Below are 18832 nucleotides of genomic sequence, written 5' to 3' on the forward strand. Positions count from 1 at the left end.
AGTGTGAAGGAGATAAAAAGTGCCACGTTCTCAGTAGCACAACATCTTGGGCAATCAAGTTCAAAAACAAGTATAATTTACATGTGCCAGGTGGGGTCTGGCCATAATACCATTATCATGTCTCTGGAGGAAACCCTCTCATTTATGCCACACGGTCGTTGCTTCAATACATTTTAAACTGTGTTTCCAAGGAAAATATGCTGAGGAAGTTTGTGTCTCCACACAGGTTGAGGTTTGGCTGTCAGTAGCTGATCCATGGGATCATTCCCCCTCCCCTCACAGTTTTGGAAAAGTCAGTCAATTCCAGTTGCCCTTGACAAAGAGGTATATCCCTTATTGAACAAGGGTATCCCAATAGAGGAGTGCTGGTTTTCCATTGGGACCCTCCATGGGAAAGTCTTCAATGCGACATCAGTCCTTACTAGATGGCAGAAAATCTGCACAAGAATCTATCGTAGAGAAACAGATCTAGAAAAAAACAGCCTCCAGAGAGGCAGCTGATCACACAGATCCTTGTTTCCAACTGCATCATCCACCCATCCCCTATAGGGGCTGACTACATGTAAAGTTTTCGTCTTCCACTATTTCAGGTGCCATACTGCACAATCAACTTCATATGATTTTTTATGCATGTATTTAAAAAAAACAAAAAAGGAAAAAAAGGGAATCAGTGGAGTTATTTTCCTTGATATGCTGAATAATAAAAAACCTGTGCTATGTGCATTTGCTTTCCCAAAGTGATATCTGCTCTTAAGGAAGGTGTAGGTTTCTCTAGCATGAAGGACAAACAGAAAAAATTATGCTTAATATAAATGTTCCATTTCAGCTGCAATGGTGGTGATTCCAATAACTTACTCACAGAGAATTTCATTGCTTCAGCTGAGGATTTCTTTGCCAGAGCAAGCTACATTCATTTTCAGAGTTCCTGGGAAAGAAGGTCTGTGGCCTGATGATCCATGCCATTACATTTCCATCCCAATGGGAGTCTCCAAGGTGCAGCATACACAGCCAGCAGTTTCCAGAGCAGGAGAGCACACAGCAGCCCACCCTCTCCCCTGCTCCTCTTCAGCAGAGGCTGGCTGGTTTTAATTCCCTAGTTGTCCTCCCCAAGCTGGGCCCAACAAGAGTTTTCAGATGCATTCAAATGACAGCTCTCAAGACTCCTGGTCCTTGTTGTATGTGGTGAAGAAAGAGGTCCTGCACTCCACTACTGCTGGCTAAGTGAGTGCTTGGTTCTGGATCGACTGCGATGCTTTCCCAGAAATGGCCGTGAGAATTAACTATTGCAGTCTTCTGCAAAATGGCTCTGCCTTCAAACTACTCTGGTTTTCTCCAACACTATTTCTTTTTGAGATCTAGTATCTTCTGAGATCCAGTCTCTGGGCTGGGCTTCCTGTGACTAAGAACTCATCTTCCTCCTACACCCTTTTTCCACTACCTGAATCCAAGATCACTTTGTTGTTATACTAGGTCCCATCCTCCAGGTTTATAGAGTCCACAAACAAGAACTGCCTGGAGACTTGAGATGAGCCTCTGGCAACTTTTGGTCAGTAAAACCTTCTTTCCAAACCTGAGTTTGGGCCTTGAGCTGCTCTGAGAGGGAAAGATGAGAAGCACCAAGTGTGGTGATTGTAGAAGTGATGTTGTGATTGTAGAATATTTATACATCCTAAGAAAAATAGACAAGCACTGCAGCTAGTACTGTAGTTGCATGTGTTTCATTTTATACTGTTCTAACACTTGTACTCTATATAGGTTGTTTTTTATAACCAACATACTAGCATTTAGCAAAAGTTATCTGAGCAAATCCAGGGGCTTCATCAGCTTCTGTGTTAAAGAAAAGGTAGTCCTTGCATATGCTGTTTGAGGACATCAGACTGCAGTGTGATGACCACTGTACATGCGACAGGAGACTCTCATCGTGCGGCCTCACACGAGTGGCCATCATTGTGCAGCCCAGAGCAGACAGGAAACGTGATGTGCTGCACTTCAGAGAATTCTATTTCTGTATGGAAAAGAGAAAGGGGCGTGAGGACACATTTGCAGGTCTGTGTCTATCTGTGAGCTGGGCAACCACCACGCTGTGGACTTGCATTTGTACATCTGCTTTGGCTTGGGATGTGAAGGCAAAGAAAAGGGCTATCTGTCTGCAAAGGTGAGGGCAGAGGAAGCTTTGGAAGAAGGCAAAAATATTTTTTGTATCTTTTTCTGGCCTGTTGAATGGACAAGCCATGCCAAACAGGCACAGCAGCTACTGCAGGGCAGTATTGCCTGGCTGGACTAGCTGCAAGGCTGAAGTCAGAAAGGGGTGGTTCTTCCTTCTTTGGAGTGAATGGGCTGTTTGGCTGGGTAGGGAGGCAGTGGGATGGTGTTCTTGTGGTGTCACACCATCTGCAAGTGTGAGGGTGTGCCTCAAACTTGTTCACACTCAGCATTGACCTGGTTCTACTCCCACTGTGACCCAGCATGGATCCTCTGAAACTGGGGCACCCATGTCTGGTTTCATTCAGGTGTTGCTCAGGTCAGCAACTCCAGCTATTTTTCACAAAGTAGTCCATGGTATTTCTACTGTAGACAGACTCCTGCCCCCAGTTTCAAAGTGATCTGTAAACTTGTGTAGACCTTGAGAGCAATATGAGTGATCCATTTGGGTCTCTAAAAGAGGAAGCTATGGGTGTTGCCAGTATCCCAAGAGGTCCTTTTTGCTCTCTTTTGCCTCCCAGCAATGGTTTGAAACTGGTCCTAAAATGTCTGAGCACTGCTAAGACCTGACCCCTCTAAACCCATTTCTGCACTTACTGCTTTATCAGCAGGAAATAGAATGTGGTTTTGTTTTTTTTATTCTTGGCCTTACTAGCCTTTTCGATACTTTGGGGCCTTGTCTCAGTCTGACAAGGCAGGCAAGCAGCAGCTTCCTGTGCACAGGTGAGAGGGAGAAGACAGAGACCATGCAGAGACATATGAGAGGAACAGCTATGGAGCAGAACTGCCGGGCTGTAGGCACCTCTTCTCCCGTGGACATGCACTGAGCCAGGATATCTGCCTTCATCACTCTCCCTTTTCCCCCTCACCCTTCCCCTCACTGTTTGACATTCAGCACCTGCTGCCGTCCAGCCTCACGACCCCAGGGACTCCATCTGGACTGCTCAGTGCCCGGAGCTGGAAGGTAAAGGGGGTAATGCCAGCTCTCTCTCACGTGGGGGTGGCTGATCTGAAAGCATCTTAGAAGGAGTTTCAATCTGACAAACTGCACCTCGCCGTTGGGAAGGGCTGAGAACATATCTATCTCTCTGTCTCTCCACAATCCTCTCAAATCATACCTCGCATCTCGCAACCATGCCGCCCGCTTTCTCTCTTTTTCGCCCCTGTCTGCTGATGTGTTGTCACCAAGTTTTCTTCCTCTGAACCTAATCTTTTATCTCAAGGGGAATTGGTATTAAGCTCATGCTGGCCCTTTATAAACCCTCTCTTCACACCCCTCTGGCAGTCCCGGCAAGGTCCAGTGGGGCTTCTGTCTTGTTTTCCTCAGGTCTGCCTGAGCTCCAGGGTTGGTGAGAGGTGAGGGCAGCTCCTTCTCCTGTGGGCAAAGGCTGATCTCAAGGTCCGGTAGTCCGGGTGGATGAGGAGAGAGAGAGGTTTGGATGAGAAGACTGTAAGGCCAGACTGTCTAATATGGAACATGACTGTACCGGCTTTGTAAGACAAGGAGGCTCCCTGGATGCCTGGGCTGGACAAGGGCTGCTGCTGAGTTTCCTAATTACAAAGCCCAAATTTTCTGATACGCCTAAAATCATCAACTTCCAAGGCAGAGCAAGGGTCTGCTTGGAGGGGATGATGCGTAGTTTGTGCACTACTATGTAATATTTTTTTATATGGTAAAGCCTTGACTTTCTGGAACGTGGTAAACATATTCTTCTCCCTGATTCCCCCACCAGTCCCAAACATGCTATTCAAAACCTGCCTCCTAAGCCATGAACTCTGCAACTAACTTCTGTCATTGCATCCAGGGACCCTCTAACTCAGCAAGCACCTAGTTATTTCAGCCCTAGGGTTTACCAAAAAAAGAAGCTCTTCAAAGCACAAGCTGTGCACAGCCGAGGCAGCACTCTCTACCTGAGTCAGCAGGCAGCCTGAGACAGCGCACACGGACTGCTGTGCGCTCACTCACGCGCTTTCAGAAGACATGATTCTTGCAAACAGCCTCTGTGCTGCCCTGTGAACAGCCTCACCGCTGAGCAGAGCACCCAAGGCAGGAGAACAGTGAGGTGCTGAGGGAAAAGTGCAGACTCCAGAGTGGAAGGGATATGAGTTTCTGAACCTAGAACACTGGCACTGCATCCTAGGACAGTGGATGCCTCTTCTGAGATGACATCTCGACATCTCCCTAAGCTCCACTGCTGAGCTGTGTTGTGGGGGTGTCTTCTTTCTTTCAGTGTGTCACCAGTACTGATGAAGCCTTCATTGCTGCTTCTGTCTCACCTCTGCCTGTTCAGCCTCATGCCTCCCTCGTGGTCATCAGACTCAGCACAAGGTAAGAAGTGATTCCTTTCACCTGTGCCAGCTGGGTGAACCGGGAGGGCAGTCAGCCAGGGCAGTGTGTGCGCCACGTATGCTGCTGTGCAATGTTTGTGTTGTAACAAGCAGCCAGAGGAGGTTGCAATATTACAGGTCTCTGATGAGCACATCAGCCTAGAAAGATATAGAGAAATGAGTGGCACTGCCTTTCTTACTTGGGCTTGTCCAGCAGAGGATTCAGTCAGTAGTTTGGGATGGGGCAGCATTGTCCGGGGTGATGATTAACACCAAGCATCGTTGCTAATTGAGCCACATTGCTGTCTGTCTTCTCTGCTGGCAGGTGCCTCCAGCCTCACTTGTTGGTATGACTCACGGGCAGCTCTCTTCTGCGACTGGGATCCGGGCAGGGACCTGGCTGAAGCACCATGCCAACTGGAGATTTTATCAAAGAAAGGCTTTTGTGACAGGTGGGTGACTGGAGAGACTGAGGGAAAACAATGTCACTTTACAAAAATGTAGGCTTCCCCTTCCCAGGCCAGGTGTAGTGGAGAGAGCTGAGGTGTTTTGTCTTGAACTCTGTCTCTATCTCCATGTGGGCTGAGATGCTGGCAGCCACTGCTCACTGTTTGCCATCTGACAGTCCCAAACTGTCTAGCACAACCCATCTTCCAGCTCCATGGCTCTATCTGAACTTCAGTTTTCAAAAAATCCCTCTTCCTTGGCAGACACCCTTGGGACTGAAAGGCATTTTCAATGGAAAATGAGGATGTATAGAGATGGGGCTGGAGAAGGGAGGAACTGAAGTTATACGGAGGCCATTTGGTGATTGCCAGGATGAGCTGAGATGTTGCACCTCGAGTAATAATGAATGAAGAAAAATACTGTCCTACTTTCTCTCCCCTGGCTCTTTCATCTCTTCCAGTTCATGCTGTTTTCTTCTCCCATATGCCTCCCAGCAGAGGGGAGGTGTTTAGCCAGTACTGCAGTGGGGGCTAGCTGAGTCTCTGTCATCTCCAAATAGGACATCTGCAGCCAAGAGGCTCACCAGCCAAGCCCAGGACTGCCCTGAGTGCCTGCCATAAGGACAGGCTCAGTGTGATTCCGTCATTGGCTGGGTTTCTTGTCCCTTTCATAGAGACACCTCCAATTGGGTTAGATTGACAAATATATCTTGGGGCTGGTGCATGGCCCAAGAAAGCTAAAACACTGATGTAGCTCCATGGGTGTGAATCAGAGACTGGGGCTGGATGTGGAACTGAGCCATTCCTTGGCTGGGGCTCTAGGAGGAAAACCCTCCCCACTGTCAGCAAGTCCCAGGCCTGATCTGACCTTAGAGCTGAAGAGGCACCTCCTTCAGACCCTGCCCCAGCTACAGACCCAGAGGTGTTCTCCACCCTGCCACGCCCCATGCCAGAGCTCAGCTGGGGCTCTCTTGTCAGGGCAGAGGAGAGGTTTCGATGTAGTGCTGCCTCTTGTGATCTACTGTCCTGGCTGACTGAGATGTGACCTGGCTCAGAAGGTACATGTCACTGAGTATCTGAGATCCTACAGGACTGTCAGTGTCTGGAAGGGGACCTGCAAATCCTAGAGGGGCTGAATCAGGCACCTGTCTCCCAGGGCTGTGTTGCTGTAGGTGAGTTTGGGCTCTGCATGCCCTTTGATATCAACAGGAAGCAGAGAAGATAGGAAGAGGATTTTGTGAAATCTTTGAAACTGGAAATCTGCTGTTATCTCTGCCCTGGAATAACTGAAGTGCATTGGCTTCCATGTGCCAGCACATAAAATTTGTCTGAGTGATACAATGGGGAGAGAAAGTAGGATTAAATCTTTGCTGTAATCTGTTCAGCAAATACAGTAGGATGTAAAATGCTTTGAAAGCCCTTTAGTGTTACATAATATTTGAGTTACTACAAAGCTAAAACTTTCCAGCTCACTGGAGTCATACCCCTCACCTGAAAAACGCAAGAAACGCTGCAAATTACCCAAGGCAGAGAATATGACAGGACTGAGGAGATGCATCAAAATCTTCAACCAAAATGTTAATGTGAGTAATTCATCTGGGACATCCTGGCTAACAAAGGAGAAAGGATTTATATATGCATTTTGGGTGTATAAACAGTGCAACATCCAGGGATAGTATAAAAAGCCCAGACCTGATCCCTGAGTCTGGATCTGAGATGGGGCTTGGTGCTGTGTGTTGTTGATATATGTGTCTCCCGTGGGTTTCCCTGCAGGAGGGATTGGCTTCATTGTGAGCTGTGCTGACACATGCAGAAGAGCTGCAGGACAGACAGACCATATGCAGTGTCCATGTCTCAGTCGCCTGTGTTTGGCCCTAATCCCTTCCTCTGAGGAGGGATGGGCATCACCACCAGCTCTGAGGTCACCTTGTGATCTCTTTATCCTAGAAATTATCAATACCACTTTCCAGATCATTAGCTATTGTGAAGTGTGTGTAGATGTCTCTAATGCAAGATGTAACAGCAACACATCATTGGAGCTAATGGTGATGCAAATCTTCTAACTATTATTCTTTTTTTTAAATCAGTCTTATTTTGGATCCATTATGTGCTTCCTTCAGTCACATCCAGTGTCACTGCAGTTCCCATGTTTTCAGAAAACACCCACCCAAATTTGAGCTTGTATTTTTATTGGTAAAATCACAACCAGTTCTAATGACAGACAAGCTTTCATACATTTGCATATCATGTGCAAAGACAAATTGCAGGGTTGGTATACAGCTCCAAAATCGTTTCTTTCTAATCAAGCTAGTTTTTCTGTTGCTTATTCAGTACTGTATGATGTATGTGGTCCTTCAGTATCACTGCATTTCAAGTGTCAAGTTTAATACTAATGTGGTTTCAGTCTTACCAGGGAACATAAAATGTTCTGGTAAAAATTAAATTTCTCAATAAATGTCACCCATAGAGAGTAACTTTTTCTCCTGCTTAGTCAGCACATACACACAGAAATCCCAAGAAACTGGTATATCACAATATTTTGTGCCTTTCTTGTCAGTAGACAAACAAAAAGAAATCCAACCACATGAAATATAAGGTTTTGGTTCCTCACTCACCACAGAGATTTATGCCCTTCTGCCACAAATACCTTCCATATTTATTGTCAAGTATGCCTAATTAACCTATGCATAGGCAATGCTTAGAAATTTGAGTGTTTATTCACGAGGTTTCCTTGTCACTGATGGTTAATTCTCCTTGCAGAATCAGTGCTTCACCATTTCAGACAGACTTAACTTGTCTGTCCATTGCCACACTGGAGAGAATAAAACCAAAATACCTGAGCAAATAAAAAACTTCAATCCATTTGCAAATAGTGAGTACTCATCTGCCTTCTGGCCTCTGAAGCTTCCCTATGAGAGGATGGCTAATTAGCTAATTTTTCTTCCTCGTCTATTCCTATGCAACACCCACAGCTGACTTTAGGCCTTTGTCTGTTGCTTGTCCCCTGCTACAATGAACACAATGTTGACTCCTGCCACTTGCTCCTCTGTCATGCAGTGCCATGCCAGCCACATCCTGTCCTGTCCCATATCTGGCTTCAAACAGGCAATGATAGTTCAGCTGCCCTCGTGAAAAATGTGTGCTGATGGAAAGTCTTGCTGCTCTTCCTCTGCCCTCCTCTAGTTATGTGCTTCCACCCTTCTTTAAGACAGCTTTGGCATGTTTCAGTCTTTGCTGAAAGGATTCAGCTCACTAATCCAGAAGAAAAACATCTGCTTGGGACATTGTTTTGCTGGCTGTGTGAGGTTACCCGTCTCAAGGAGGTGTCCTGCTGCTGAGGGGCTTGGTGTTCAGTCCTGTTATGGACAGAGTATGGGGACATCAGCCCGGCTTCTTCTCTCTTTCCAGTAAAGCTGAGGCCTCCAGGAGACCTTCAGGTGGTTAACATAACTGAAAACACCTCCAACCTAACATGGAGCTTGAATATTTCCTCTCACTATTTGGATGGGATGCGGGAGTACCAAGTGCGGTACCGACACGTGAGCCAGTCCTGGGAGGTGAGTGCAGGGGGGGAAGCTGGGACGTGTTATCATGTGAGTCCTGAATGAATCCTGGTCTTGTTTATGTACCCCAGGACTTGCTCCTGGGCCTCCTCTCAGGATGTAAGCAGTTTTGGTGAAGCTGGAGGGAGGATGACAGCCCCTGCCCTTTTATCTGTGTCACCTACTGCCAGTGTTTGGTGATGACAAGGAGGCAGATGGGGATCCTATTTTATTTAGCGTTGTCACAAAAAATTCAGACAGTTCCAGGACAGACCTGAAAGGTAGGGGAAAAGCAAAGCAAAGAAAAGTTTTCCTTCAGGGTGAACAAGACGTGCACAAGGTGTAAGGACTTGAGACAAATCTTCTCTGAGGGTTTTGGAGAAGACAGGTATGTGAGGCTGTAAACCAGGGTGTTGACAATGTTCTAAATTTGCCCTACTCCCAGGAGGCTACAAACTTGCCCATTGAACAGGATCAGATGTGGACAAATTTTGAGAGACTCTCATCCAACTCTAAATATGAGGCAGCTGTCCGTGCAAGGCCAAGTGCCAGGAGCACATACAAAGGCACGTGGAGTGACTGGAGCAAGCCGGTCCTGTGGAGGACACACGCTGACCATAAGGGTAAGACAGGTAGTTTGACCTTGAAGGGAAAATGGGGACTCAGGGCAAACAAGGTAGAATGGCCAAAACCAAGGTGAGAAGCTGAAGGAAGATGTGTAGGGAGAGCTGTGTTGACCAAAGAGTAACAGAAAGGTTGAAAACTGTCCTTCCTGATCAGTTAGGTGAGATCATCTCAGCACCACAGCTTAGGGCCAAAGACCTCCTGACCCCGGCAAAGCCCCTCTGACTTCCAGAAGCCAGGCAAAATACACAAGGTATAAATCAGGGACTGCTTCCCCAGAGCAGTAAGGCCAGATGTCTAACCAGCAGAAGCAGTGGCCAAGACTGGCATTTTCCCAGATGCTAATGTTACCTGGGAACATTCTCTCGGCTTCCTAAAATGGCCCAGTTTAGTGGAGATACTGATCAGTGAAATGCAGTGAAACAGCTCTCAGCTCCTGAGCTGAGGAACACCTGAGCTTGGGAAGCAAAGTCTCATGGAAACTGGGAGAGACTTACTGGCTTACATGCACGGTAAGACTCTTTCAAAAAAGGTGTGCTGTGGTTTGTATCAGTCACTGTATGAACTTCCAGCCTTGGAAGATAGTGCCCTTCGGTGAGTCGGTGGCTGTGGCCTCTGTCATTTTTTTTCCAAAAAATAAGCAGGTAGAGGTTATTCCTTCTCACATTGCCCCCATCCTGCCTCTGCTCAACCCCTCCCTGATGTTCCTGGTGTGGGTATAAACAGAGGAGCTATGTTTAGAAAGGGCGCTGTGTTGCTGTGGCGATCAAATTTTGACAGTGTGTGATGTCAGTGAATAGGATACAGCCGCAACCAGTTGTCATAGCAACCAAGACCCAAAGATAACCAGGGTACCAGTGGCAGTGGAGACAAAGTGATCTGAGTAGCATCTCAAGGACAGGGAAAGAAAGAATGTGCTAAAAATGTCCCCTCAGTCTTTTATTTTCCTCTGTTCTCTCCTAAGTGCTCCAGAGATTCTCTGCATGACTAGGCCAAGGGACACGAGGGGTGGGAGAAGATGAGGGGCAGGCAGAGGAAACAGGCACAGAATACCAAGACCAAGCAAAGGTGCACTGGGGAGATATGTGTGAAAGAGACAGATTAAGGAATGTTTGAGATGATGCCAAACAAGCCTGAGGAGTGCTGGCAGCCCTGGCAACGTGGGAGGCCAGTCTCTTTGTCCTAAACCTACAATCCAAGTACTAAAACATGGTGTAAAGTTGTAAGCTTCCTAGCCTCCTAACGCTTCCCTGCACCTCTCCAAAGAAAGAAGCCAGTCCCTTGATCCCTAACCTTCTCTATCCTTATCCTTTTGCCTTCTCAGAGAGCTGTGAACCCCAGGACTCCCTCTCCCCCACTGACCATTAGGCTGTTTCAAGCCTCCAACCCCACTTTAGCTGGTTTTAGGAGTCCCTGCTTTCCCTGGCAATGAAACAGGTTGGTGGACACCTCAGCTAGCAGATTGTGCCACCTCATCTGTGGCCACCCCTAGCTGTGGTGCTGTTATGACCAGGGAGTTCAAGCTTTGTTTGTTCAGCACAAATTATCTGTTAAGCAATGCTTAGACTCTGAAACCCATATCAGCTCAAAGGCATCCTACACAACACAGCAGAACTCACATATACTGACCTGTATATTAAAATTCTGGATAATATTATAATATTACATAAAATTATAACAAAGGCTCACTTTGATCACCTTGAACAGCCATGAAAGGGCTGCAGCTTCTACCTACAGAATCCTGGTTAGATTTTAACAGCCATTTCCTCATTCTTTCTCATCTTACAGGAACATCCCAGCCAGTCCTGCCAGTCCTGATAGTGAGCACTTTCATCTTTGTGATCATTGGGACTGCCTTCCTCATTAACTTACGGGCCCTGAAATGGTAATTGAGAATTAAGTTTATGTCTCTGTTTCACTCCTGTATCTTGTGGGTATTCTCAAAACTCAGATTATTTTTCACCTGGTGTTGCTCAGGATAGAGATGGCTTTAAGCCAACCAATTCATGGTTTATTGCCCAACCTCCTGAGACTGATATTTGCCTGTGGAAAAATAACACCACCCAAGATGATGTGGTTTCACCAGTACTGTCGTATTGTGCCATTCTCCTGTGGCCTGGTGCCATGCCCTGCCTAAATTTAAAACAGCTGCCTCAGCACATCTGTTGCCCAGGGGTTAGAGTGGTGTTTCCTGGCAGGGATGCATCAAAATTGCCTCTTCAAAAGCAGGTCACTGGGTTGGGAACTCTCCCTGTAGCAAGGACCAGGCAAACCTGGTTACCACTTCCTTCTCATTTAAACATTCCAGCCAGAGCTCAGGCAGGATGAGATGGCATTGGGCCTGCAGGCAAAACTCCTGAGTGAGGAGCACAATTCTTGCTCTCCCCGGTCTGTGCAGTCCTCACACACTGATAAAACCTATATGATGCTTCAAGACCTCTTTGCCAGTGTTTCTACCCAGACACTGCTTTTATTAAGGATTAAAAATGTCTCACAAGGTTACTCAACACAGTAATAGGAACAATGACCTCTCAGCTTGGCACAAGGCTAGAAACAGTCACAGGTTTTCTCATCTGGGGTCAGGGGAAGAGGGTGAAGAAGCAGGGTGCTGATATTCATGGCAGGGAGCAGGGAGAAACATTCTCAGGGATGAGGTTGCAGAGGCTGGATGGTTTCTCTGTAAGGAAAGACAGAGAACCATGCTGAAGGAAGATGGATACTGAAAAAGTCACTGGTCACTATTTTACCCTGACTCACTACACAAAGCTGGGGAAGTGCTAGATGTACAGCACAGAGGGAGTTAAAAAGGCCTCCTTTCTCCACAAAGTATAATTAACCTAGGGGGATTGAGTGCATAATAATGCTGAGGTAAGATGCAAGGAAGGATTAGACATGCATGAATAAAAATAGCATCTGCAATGATGTAAGGTAGTTTATATGCAAGAGCTAGCAAGCTCTGATACTTCAGAGAGTACACTGATTGCCTCCAGAGGTCAGGAGGGTTTTTCCTTACAACATCCTACAGCAAAGCTTCAGCAAAAGGATGACAAGATGATCCAGCCACTTGGAGACGCAGATTAGATCATTCCATGTTGCTTCAGGATCACAACTCACTGGTTCCAGGGCAGGAGAGGCTTCTGGACAATGCAAGGCATACTCACACAGATGGCTTGCACAGCAATGCCATGCAGCATCCAGCTAGGAGGAAAGAGAGGTGTGGCAGAGCTTTCCCAGTGATGGCCCAGCTCAGGACCCATGGTCCTGAGTCACTGTGGTGACAGCAAAACAGCGAACAAACAGCTCACAGCAGCGGGAACCTGGAAACAAGGAAGGCCTGCTCAGCTTCTCATCAGGACGGGGGCTGAAGGGGGCAAGTGGAGACATTAAGGTGACCAGGCAAGGCAGGGAAGAAACCAGTTAAACCAGGGGTTGTCCTTCCCCGGGGAAAAGGCTGGGGGAAATGTATTTTTCAGTGCCAGGTTTATCTGTCTCACCCCTATACATCTCATGGCTCAGTGGTGCCTCTCAGATCACTCAAGAGGAAGGACAGACCTCAGGCCCGACTTTACCTCTTCCCCCATGCCAGGGCAGTACCTGTGAATTGCAGGGCACTCCTTTGCCCCCACCACAGTGACAGTGATCAGAACCAGGCCCTGCTTCATTTGTCCTTCTCATTGTCTCTCCTCAAGGTTTAAGAAGATCCTGAAGATTCACATCCCAGACCCTGAGAAGTTTTTTCCCCCACTTGTTTCAGTTCATGGAGGTGACATTCAGGTATGGGGCTGGGGATGGAACCACGGGGGAGAAATGCGGGAAAGGAGCACCCAGCTGCACATGCCCAGGACAGATGGACCTACCCAAGCACACGTGATACATGCACCAGTAGCACCAGCTGCTGGGTTCTCTGCTCAAGTTCTATTTTCTGACCTTCTAAAACCTGACACTCAGCTGAGGCATCTCTAACTACAGAACAAAGAAATGGCAAACCATACAAAGCACAGCATCCTGCTCTCACAATCAGCAGCCTGAGAGACAGCAAGGGACCTGCAGGAGGGAGCTTGGCCTCTCAAGATCCCCCTCCCTTCCAGTTCAGTGCCCCCCTACTTGCCCTAGGCTGCCCAGCTCTTCCCCAGATTTCCTGCTGTGAGCTTCTCCTCTGCTCCTGTTGTGAATCGCCATCACACTGGATAGCACTTAGCTATTCCTCGCATTCTTGTCTGTTTCCCTTCTTTTCCCACTCCACTATTCCCCTCCCCTAGGCTCTCTGTGAGTATGGGCAGCTGCAAGGAGACAATTTCCATTCTGTGCAGCATGAAAGGGAGCGTCAGATGCAAGACGTGGGAGGTGATCCCAAGGGGCATCTTGCTTTAAGAAGGACGGAGACAAACTGCAGAGGGTTCAGAAACAGCAAAGCTTTGGAAAAGCCAAGGTGTAAAAAGACTTAAAAAGCTTAAACTACAGGGAAAGAGTACAGAGTAGGGGGACAGGGTTGTGCAGAAGGCACTCAAGACATGATCAGTGCAGAAAGAACTTGAAAATTTTGCTTTACAAGCCATGAAAAGCAATAGATTTGGGTGTTATTGAAACCAGTTTATTTTTAAGGATAATGATGCACTGAAGGATGTTGCTGATGATGACTATGAAAATTAGGCACAAGGGGCCTGGTAGAGCACTTTAGACAAGAAATCTGCATATGGCCATGTGGATATATCAGAAGCTGTTCAGCACCTAGGAATAGATTACATGAGATGCACCTCAATACTGTTTTTCATGCTTCACTTCATCTTATAGTCATGTAAGGGGTTTTCCTACCTTTTTATTCCCTTTGTTTCATTTTAATGCTCCGTCTTAAATTCCCTGCTTCAGAAGTCTCAAAACATAGGCTGACAAGATTCACTCCTAATTTTAATGTGACAGAATGACATACTCTCTGAAAATCCTGCAGATGAGACATCATGAAGGGGAATTTCCCTCCCCACCATCTCTGGTAACCCTTCCTTGGACAGAAAAGAAGTCACTTGACTGCTGTGGCCGCTCAGTAGATGAAATCTTTGTTTCCTCTCTGAGTGCTATACTTTGGTAGTCACAGTCTCTCTCTTGTGTTTCTTCCCCACCAGAAATGGCTTTCCTCCCCATTCTCCACATCTTCCTACTGCATGAACAGCACAATCCCAGAGATCTCCATGCTCGAGGTGATGCAGAAGAATGACCAGGAATCCCCGTTTCTACTTTCCAAGGGAGCCCTGACTCCTGATCCTCCCATAGAAATCAGTGTGCACTCTGGATCCAGCTGCTTCACCAACCAAGGCTACTTCTTCTTCCACCTTTCCAACTCCTTTGAGATCGAGCCCTGTCAGGTCTACTTCACCTACGAGCCTTTCAGCCAGGAGGGCAGTGGCAGCAAGGATGGCAACTGTTACCAGGCTCTCCCCTCTCCAGACCTCTGCACACTGGCAGAGGACATGAATGTGTTGCCCAACAACTTCTTTCACTGTATCGAGGCAGCCCAGGGCTCCCAAAAGAGCTCCTTCATGGAAGAGACAGCAGGTGAAGCCCACCAGGCCATGGCTGTTCCTGGGGCTCTCCAGTCGAGGGAAGGCACTTCACCAACACCGCTTCTGGAACAGGATGAGAAGGTGCTGGACAAAGCAGTTTCACAACCAGCTGAGGCCGTGTTCCAGCTGGACACTGACTTTCCTGGCCCACTGGAGCTGCAGGACAGCAACACTGTCAGTGTAATGGAGGGCAGTGGGAAGGGGGAGCCTCCAGCTGACCCCTGCACACCAGCAGCAAATGCTGCCTCTTCCTTCTCCCAGCGTCCACCTCCAATGCAAAGACAGGATGAGGAGCCGTGCAAAACAGCCTTCTCCAGCCAGGTCCCAAACACTGGTGCCTATCTTTCTCTGAGGGACCTTCAAAGCCAATACAGCCATTGTTCTGTCTAGGATCTGCCTGGAGGAGACCCACAGGTGGGAAAGGCCACCTCTGCAGGGAAGGCTGGATGGACAGTTTCTATCCTTAGGACACGAGTGTAACTTCAGCATCAATCCCATTGGGACTGCTCACTAACGAGGCTGGAGAACACAGCCCAACGAGGACTTACCTTCAAGCAAATCTGTTTTTCTTTTACTGCTGGCTCCGATGGCATAGAAACTCCTCACACTTCTCAAGTGACACTCCAAACTTCACCAATTCTTTTTTCCCTTCCCAGCTCCTGGTAGGAGTCTGTGTCACCATTTCCATGCTCTGCATTTTGATGTAAAGTATCACTCAGCTTTGAGGCTGAGCAGGCATATGATCAGTTTGCCTCATACTGGCCTAAAAACCTCTAGTGGGACAGAGAAATGCCTGAAGATGTGGATGTTAGATTTTATACAGGGGCCAATAGCACTGCCAGTCAGTGCTGGGGTTGATGATGAAATGCATGAAGACATCTCCTCCTGACTGACCAAGGGTGTGATTTTTTTCTATGATGTCCTCCTTTAAGTTTTAATCAGAGATCACATTCTAAGCTACTTGGTCCAGCTTTACACTTTAGAGTCTAGACCTTGGAGTCTCTAAGGCTGGCTCAGAGCCACAAATGCATCAGCTGTCTAAGCAGTGCAGTGTAAAAAAGAAATCCCCATTATTGAGTTAAAAATACTGGGGAAATCCCCTCCCTCTCTTTCTTTCCTCCAGCTCTGATGGTGGCAGTAAAAAGAACTCACAAAGTTTCCCATTCTTGCTACAATATTTTTCATGAAATCAAAAGCCTTTCTGCCCTGCTGGCAAACTACAGTTATTTGACTATGATAAGCTGATTGCAGAATAGTTCATCCCACATCCTGTATAAGTGGAAAACATCACAGCAGTGCTGCCCATTCCTTCCACTGCTGAAGGGAAACCATTGCCTAATTAGCAGCAAAGATGTGGTGAATAAGCCCAGAAAACTAACCCACGAATCAGCACCTTTACTCAAAAGAAAACCTCAATCCATTTGCAAAGAACGGGGATAGCACAGACTTTGTTTTTCTTCTTCCTCTACATGCCCTGATCTGGCTTAGAAAAAGCCACAGAAGAAAATGGGTATGGCAAAGGAAGATCCCTGCATTCACCATTTGTACCATCTGTCCATTTTCTTACTGCATTTCTGGATTTTTCAGCAGTGGGAAAATACCAGCCGTGTGCGAAGATTTCTTCTTATCTCTTAAAGACTCTTCAAAGAGAATTCATACCAAAAAGTTCAAGGATATTGAACATGTTAACACTTCTGTCACAGCTGTGAGTGTCAGCTAGAGCTAATTCTCTCCTATCTCTGTTTGGCCAAGCATTGAGATTCCTGCTCCTAAACTGTTACCTGACATTCAGTATGCATCTGAAAGTCATTATGAGTCCCAGGTGCAGGCTCACCCACTGGCTTGGATTTCACCTAAAAAGGGCTGTACAGAGGGGTTGAGCCTACTTGTTGCTGGGAGGTCTTGGGGAACTCTTCCTCTCCTCACATCAGCTCCTTCACCATCTGTCTCAGGACACAGACTGCTCCATTGTGTCCAGGAGAAAACAGGAGACACAACTTCCCAGATAGGGAAGTACGAGTCTTTCCCAGCTGTTTCCTGTACTTTGAGAATCTTCCCAGATGGACTTTGAAAATCTTCCCAGAGACACTGACTCCCTTGCCTCTGATGGGCAGTTTGCTATCTTACATGGGTCAAGGATCCAAGCTGCACTGTCCCCATGTAGACTTTCTTAAGCTCTTCTATTTTCCTTCATAGAATCATTAAGGTTGGAAAAGACCTTCAAGATTAGTCCAAATTTTGACTGAATACTACCATGCCCACTAAACTATATTGCAAAGTACCACATCTACTTGTTTACCAAACACTTCCAAAGATGGTGACTCCACCACTTTCCTTGAGAGCCTATTCCAATGTTTAATCACTCTTTCAGTAAAGAATTTTTTCCTGATATCCAACTTGAACTTCCCCTGATGCAATCTGAAGTATTTTCCTCTTGATCTATCACTTGTTATCTGGAAGAAGAGACTGACCTCTACTTTGCCACAACTTCCTCTTAGAGCGTTGTAGAGAGCAATAAAGTTACCCTTGAGCCTTCTTTTCTGCAGGCTAAACAGCCCCAACAATCCCTCAGCTTGTGCTCCATACCCTTCACCTTCTCTATTGCCCTTCTCTGGACATGCTCCAGCACCTCAACGTCCTTCCTGTGCTGAGCATCCCAAAACTGAATACAGGATCTGAGGTGTGGCCTCTGTACAGGGGGGATGATCCCTTTTCTGGCCCTGCTGGCCACATCATTCCTGGCACTAGCCAGGATGTCATCAGCCTTCTTGGCCCCCTGGGCACACATGGCTCGTGTTCAACCACCACTGCATGTCGTCTCCCCCTGGGCAGCTTTTCAGCCACTCTTCCCCCAGTCTGCAGCACTGCATGGTGCTGTTGCCACCCTGTTGCTAACAGGACCTGATACCTTGTTGAACCTCATACCATTGGCCTTGGCTCATCAATCCAGCCTGTCCAGACCCCTCTGCAGAGCCTTCCTACCCTGCAGCAGATCAACACTTCTCCCCAACTTGGTGTCATCTGTAAACTGAACAAAGGGGAGCTCTTGATCCCCTCATCTAGGTTTTCAACAGATATTAAACATCTGGCCCCTATACTAAGCCTTGTAGAACACCACTGGCTGCCAAGTGGATTTAACCCCAATCACCACAACTCTGGGTTTGGCCATGCAGCCAGTGTTACCCAGCAAAGAGTACACACATCTATGCCATGGGCTGCCAGTTTTTCCAGGACAATGCTGTGGTAAGATAGTGTAAAAGGTTTCACTAAAATTATGTAGACACCATCCACAGCCTTTCCCTCTTCCTCTAAGCAAAGTTCACCCTGTCATAGAAGGAGAACAGGCTGGTCAAGCAGGACAAGCTTTTCCTAAACCCATGCTGGCTAGGCTTGATCCCTTTGTTGTTCTGCACCTGCCATGTGATGGCACTCAAGGTGACCTGTGCCATGATCTTCTGTGGCATGAAGATCAGATTGATGGGCCTGTAGTTCTCAGCTCCTCCTTCCAGCCCTTTTTGTAGATGGGTATCATGCTGGCTAACCTCCAGTCACCTGGGACCTCTCTGGCTAGCCAGGACTGCTGATAGATGATGGAAAGTGGCTTGGTGAGCTCTTCTGCCAGTTTTCTCAGTGCCCTTGGGTGGACCCCATCCAGCCCAGAAAATTTGGGAGTGTCTAAGTGGCACAGCTGGTCACTAACTACTTCCTCCTGGATTATAGGGGGTTTATTCTGCTCCCTGTCTTTGCCCTCTAGCTCAGGGGGGTGGGTACCTCGGAGACATCTGGTCTTTCTGTTAGAGACTGAGGCAAAGAAGGCATTAAGTAGCTCAGCCTCATCCTTAATGACAATATTCCCCTGCCAAGTCAAATAAAGGATGCAGCTTCTCCTTGACCCTCTTTTTGTTATTAATGTATTTGTTATTTTTGATAACAGTAGCTAGATTGAGTTCTAGCTGGACTTTCTCCTTTCTAATTTTCTCTCTGCAGGACCAAACTATATATCCGTACTCTTACTGAGTACATCTTGCTGCTAAGATGAGTACAAAAAAACAGATTAGCTTCTTTGTAAATAAACAAAATATTAAGTAATCTACCGTGTTTTTCTGTCCTTTGGGTGAGGGGAAATGATTAACAA

The 18832-nt window shown here is 47.1% G+C and overlaps 2 protein-coding genes across 3 annotated transcripts in view; one reads left to right on the forward strand and one right to left on the reverse strand.

Annotated features, from left to right (window-relative positions):
* The first annotated feature begins 2832 nt into the window (after positions 1-2832).
* IL2RB (interleukin 2 receptor subunit beta) lies at positions 2833-18767 on the forward strand. Of its 2 annotated transcripts, XM_009086467.4 has the most exons (10): positions 2833-3166; positions 4434-4531; positions 4856-4982; positions 6445-6559; positions 7737-7848; positions 8385-8533; positions 8964-9141; positions 10931-11027; positions 12832-12916; positions 14260-18767. In XM_009086467.4, the coding sequence occupies exons 2-10, from the start codon at positions 4450-4452 to the stop codon at positions 15085-15087; spliced, it is 1773 nt and encodes a 590-aa protein (XP_009084715.1). In that variant the 5' UTR covers positions 2833-3166; positions 4434-4449; the 3' UTR covers positions 15088-18767. The 2 variants fall into 2 exon arrangements, with proteins under 2 accessions (XP_009084715.1, XP_030093805.1); XM_030237945.2 differs by lacking the exons at positions 2833-3166; positions 4434-4531; positions 4856-4982 and adding an exon at positions 4989-6148.
* KCTD17 (potassium channel tetramerization domain containing 17) overlaps positions 12228-18832 on the reverse strand; it is a 40158-nt gene continuing 33553 nt past the window's right edge. Inside the window, exon 7 of the mRNA XM_050983135.1 lies at positions 12228-12459. Coding sequence (XP_050839092.1) covers positions 12409-12459 — 51 coding nt within the window. The 3' untranslated portion in view covers positions 12228-12408. The remainder of the gene's footprint in view (positions 12460-18832) is intronic.

The sequence above is a fragment of the Serinus canaria genome, chromosome 1A (assembly GCF_022539315.1).
Source record: "Serinus canaria isolate serCan28SL12 chromosome 1A, serCan2020, whole genome shotgun sequence".
Lineage (NCBI taxonomy): Eukaryota > Metazoa > Chordata > Aves > Passeriformes > Fringillidae > Serinus > Serinus canaria.

Excerpts from the sequence above, each read along its gene's own strand:
- IL2RB (XM_009086467.4), top strand. The coding sequence starts at position 4,450 with ATGAAGCCTTCATTGCTGCTTCTGTCTCACCTCTGCCTGTTCAGCCTC. Across the intron at positions 4,983-6,444 it reads AAGAAAGGCTTTTGTGACAG|CTCACTGGAGTCATACCCCT; the intron begins GTGGGTGACTGG and ends AAAACTTTCCAG. Across the intron at positions 6,560-7,736 it reads TCTTCAACCAAAATGTTAAT|AATCAGTGCTTCACCATTTC; the intron begins GTGAGTAATTCA and ends TTCTCCTTGCAG.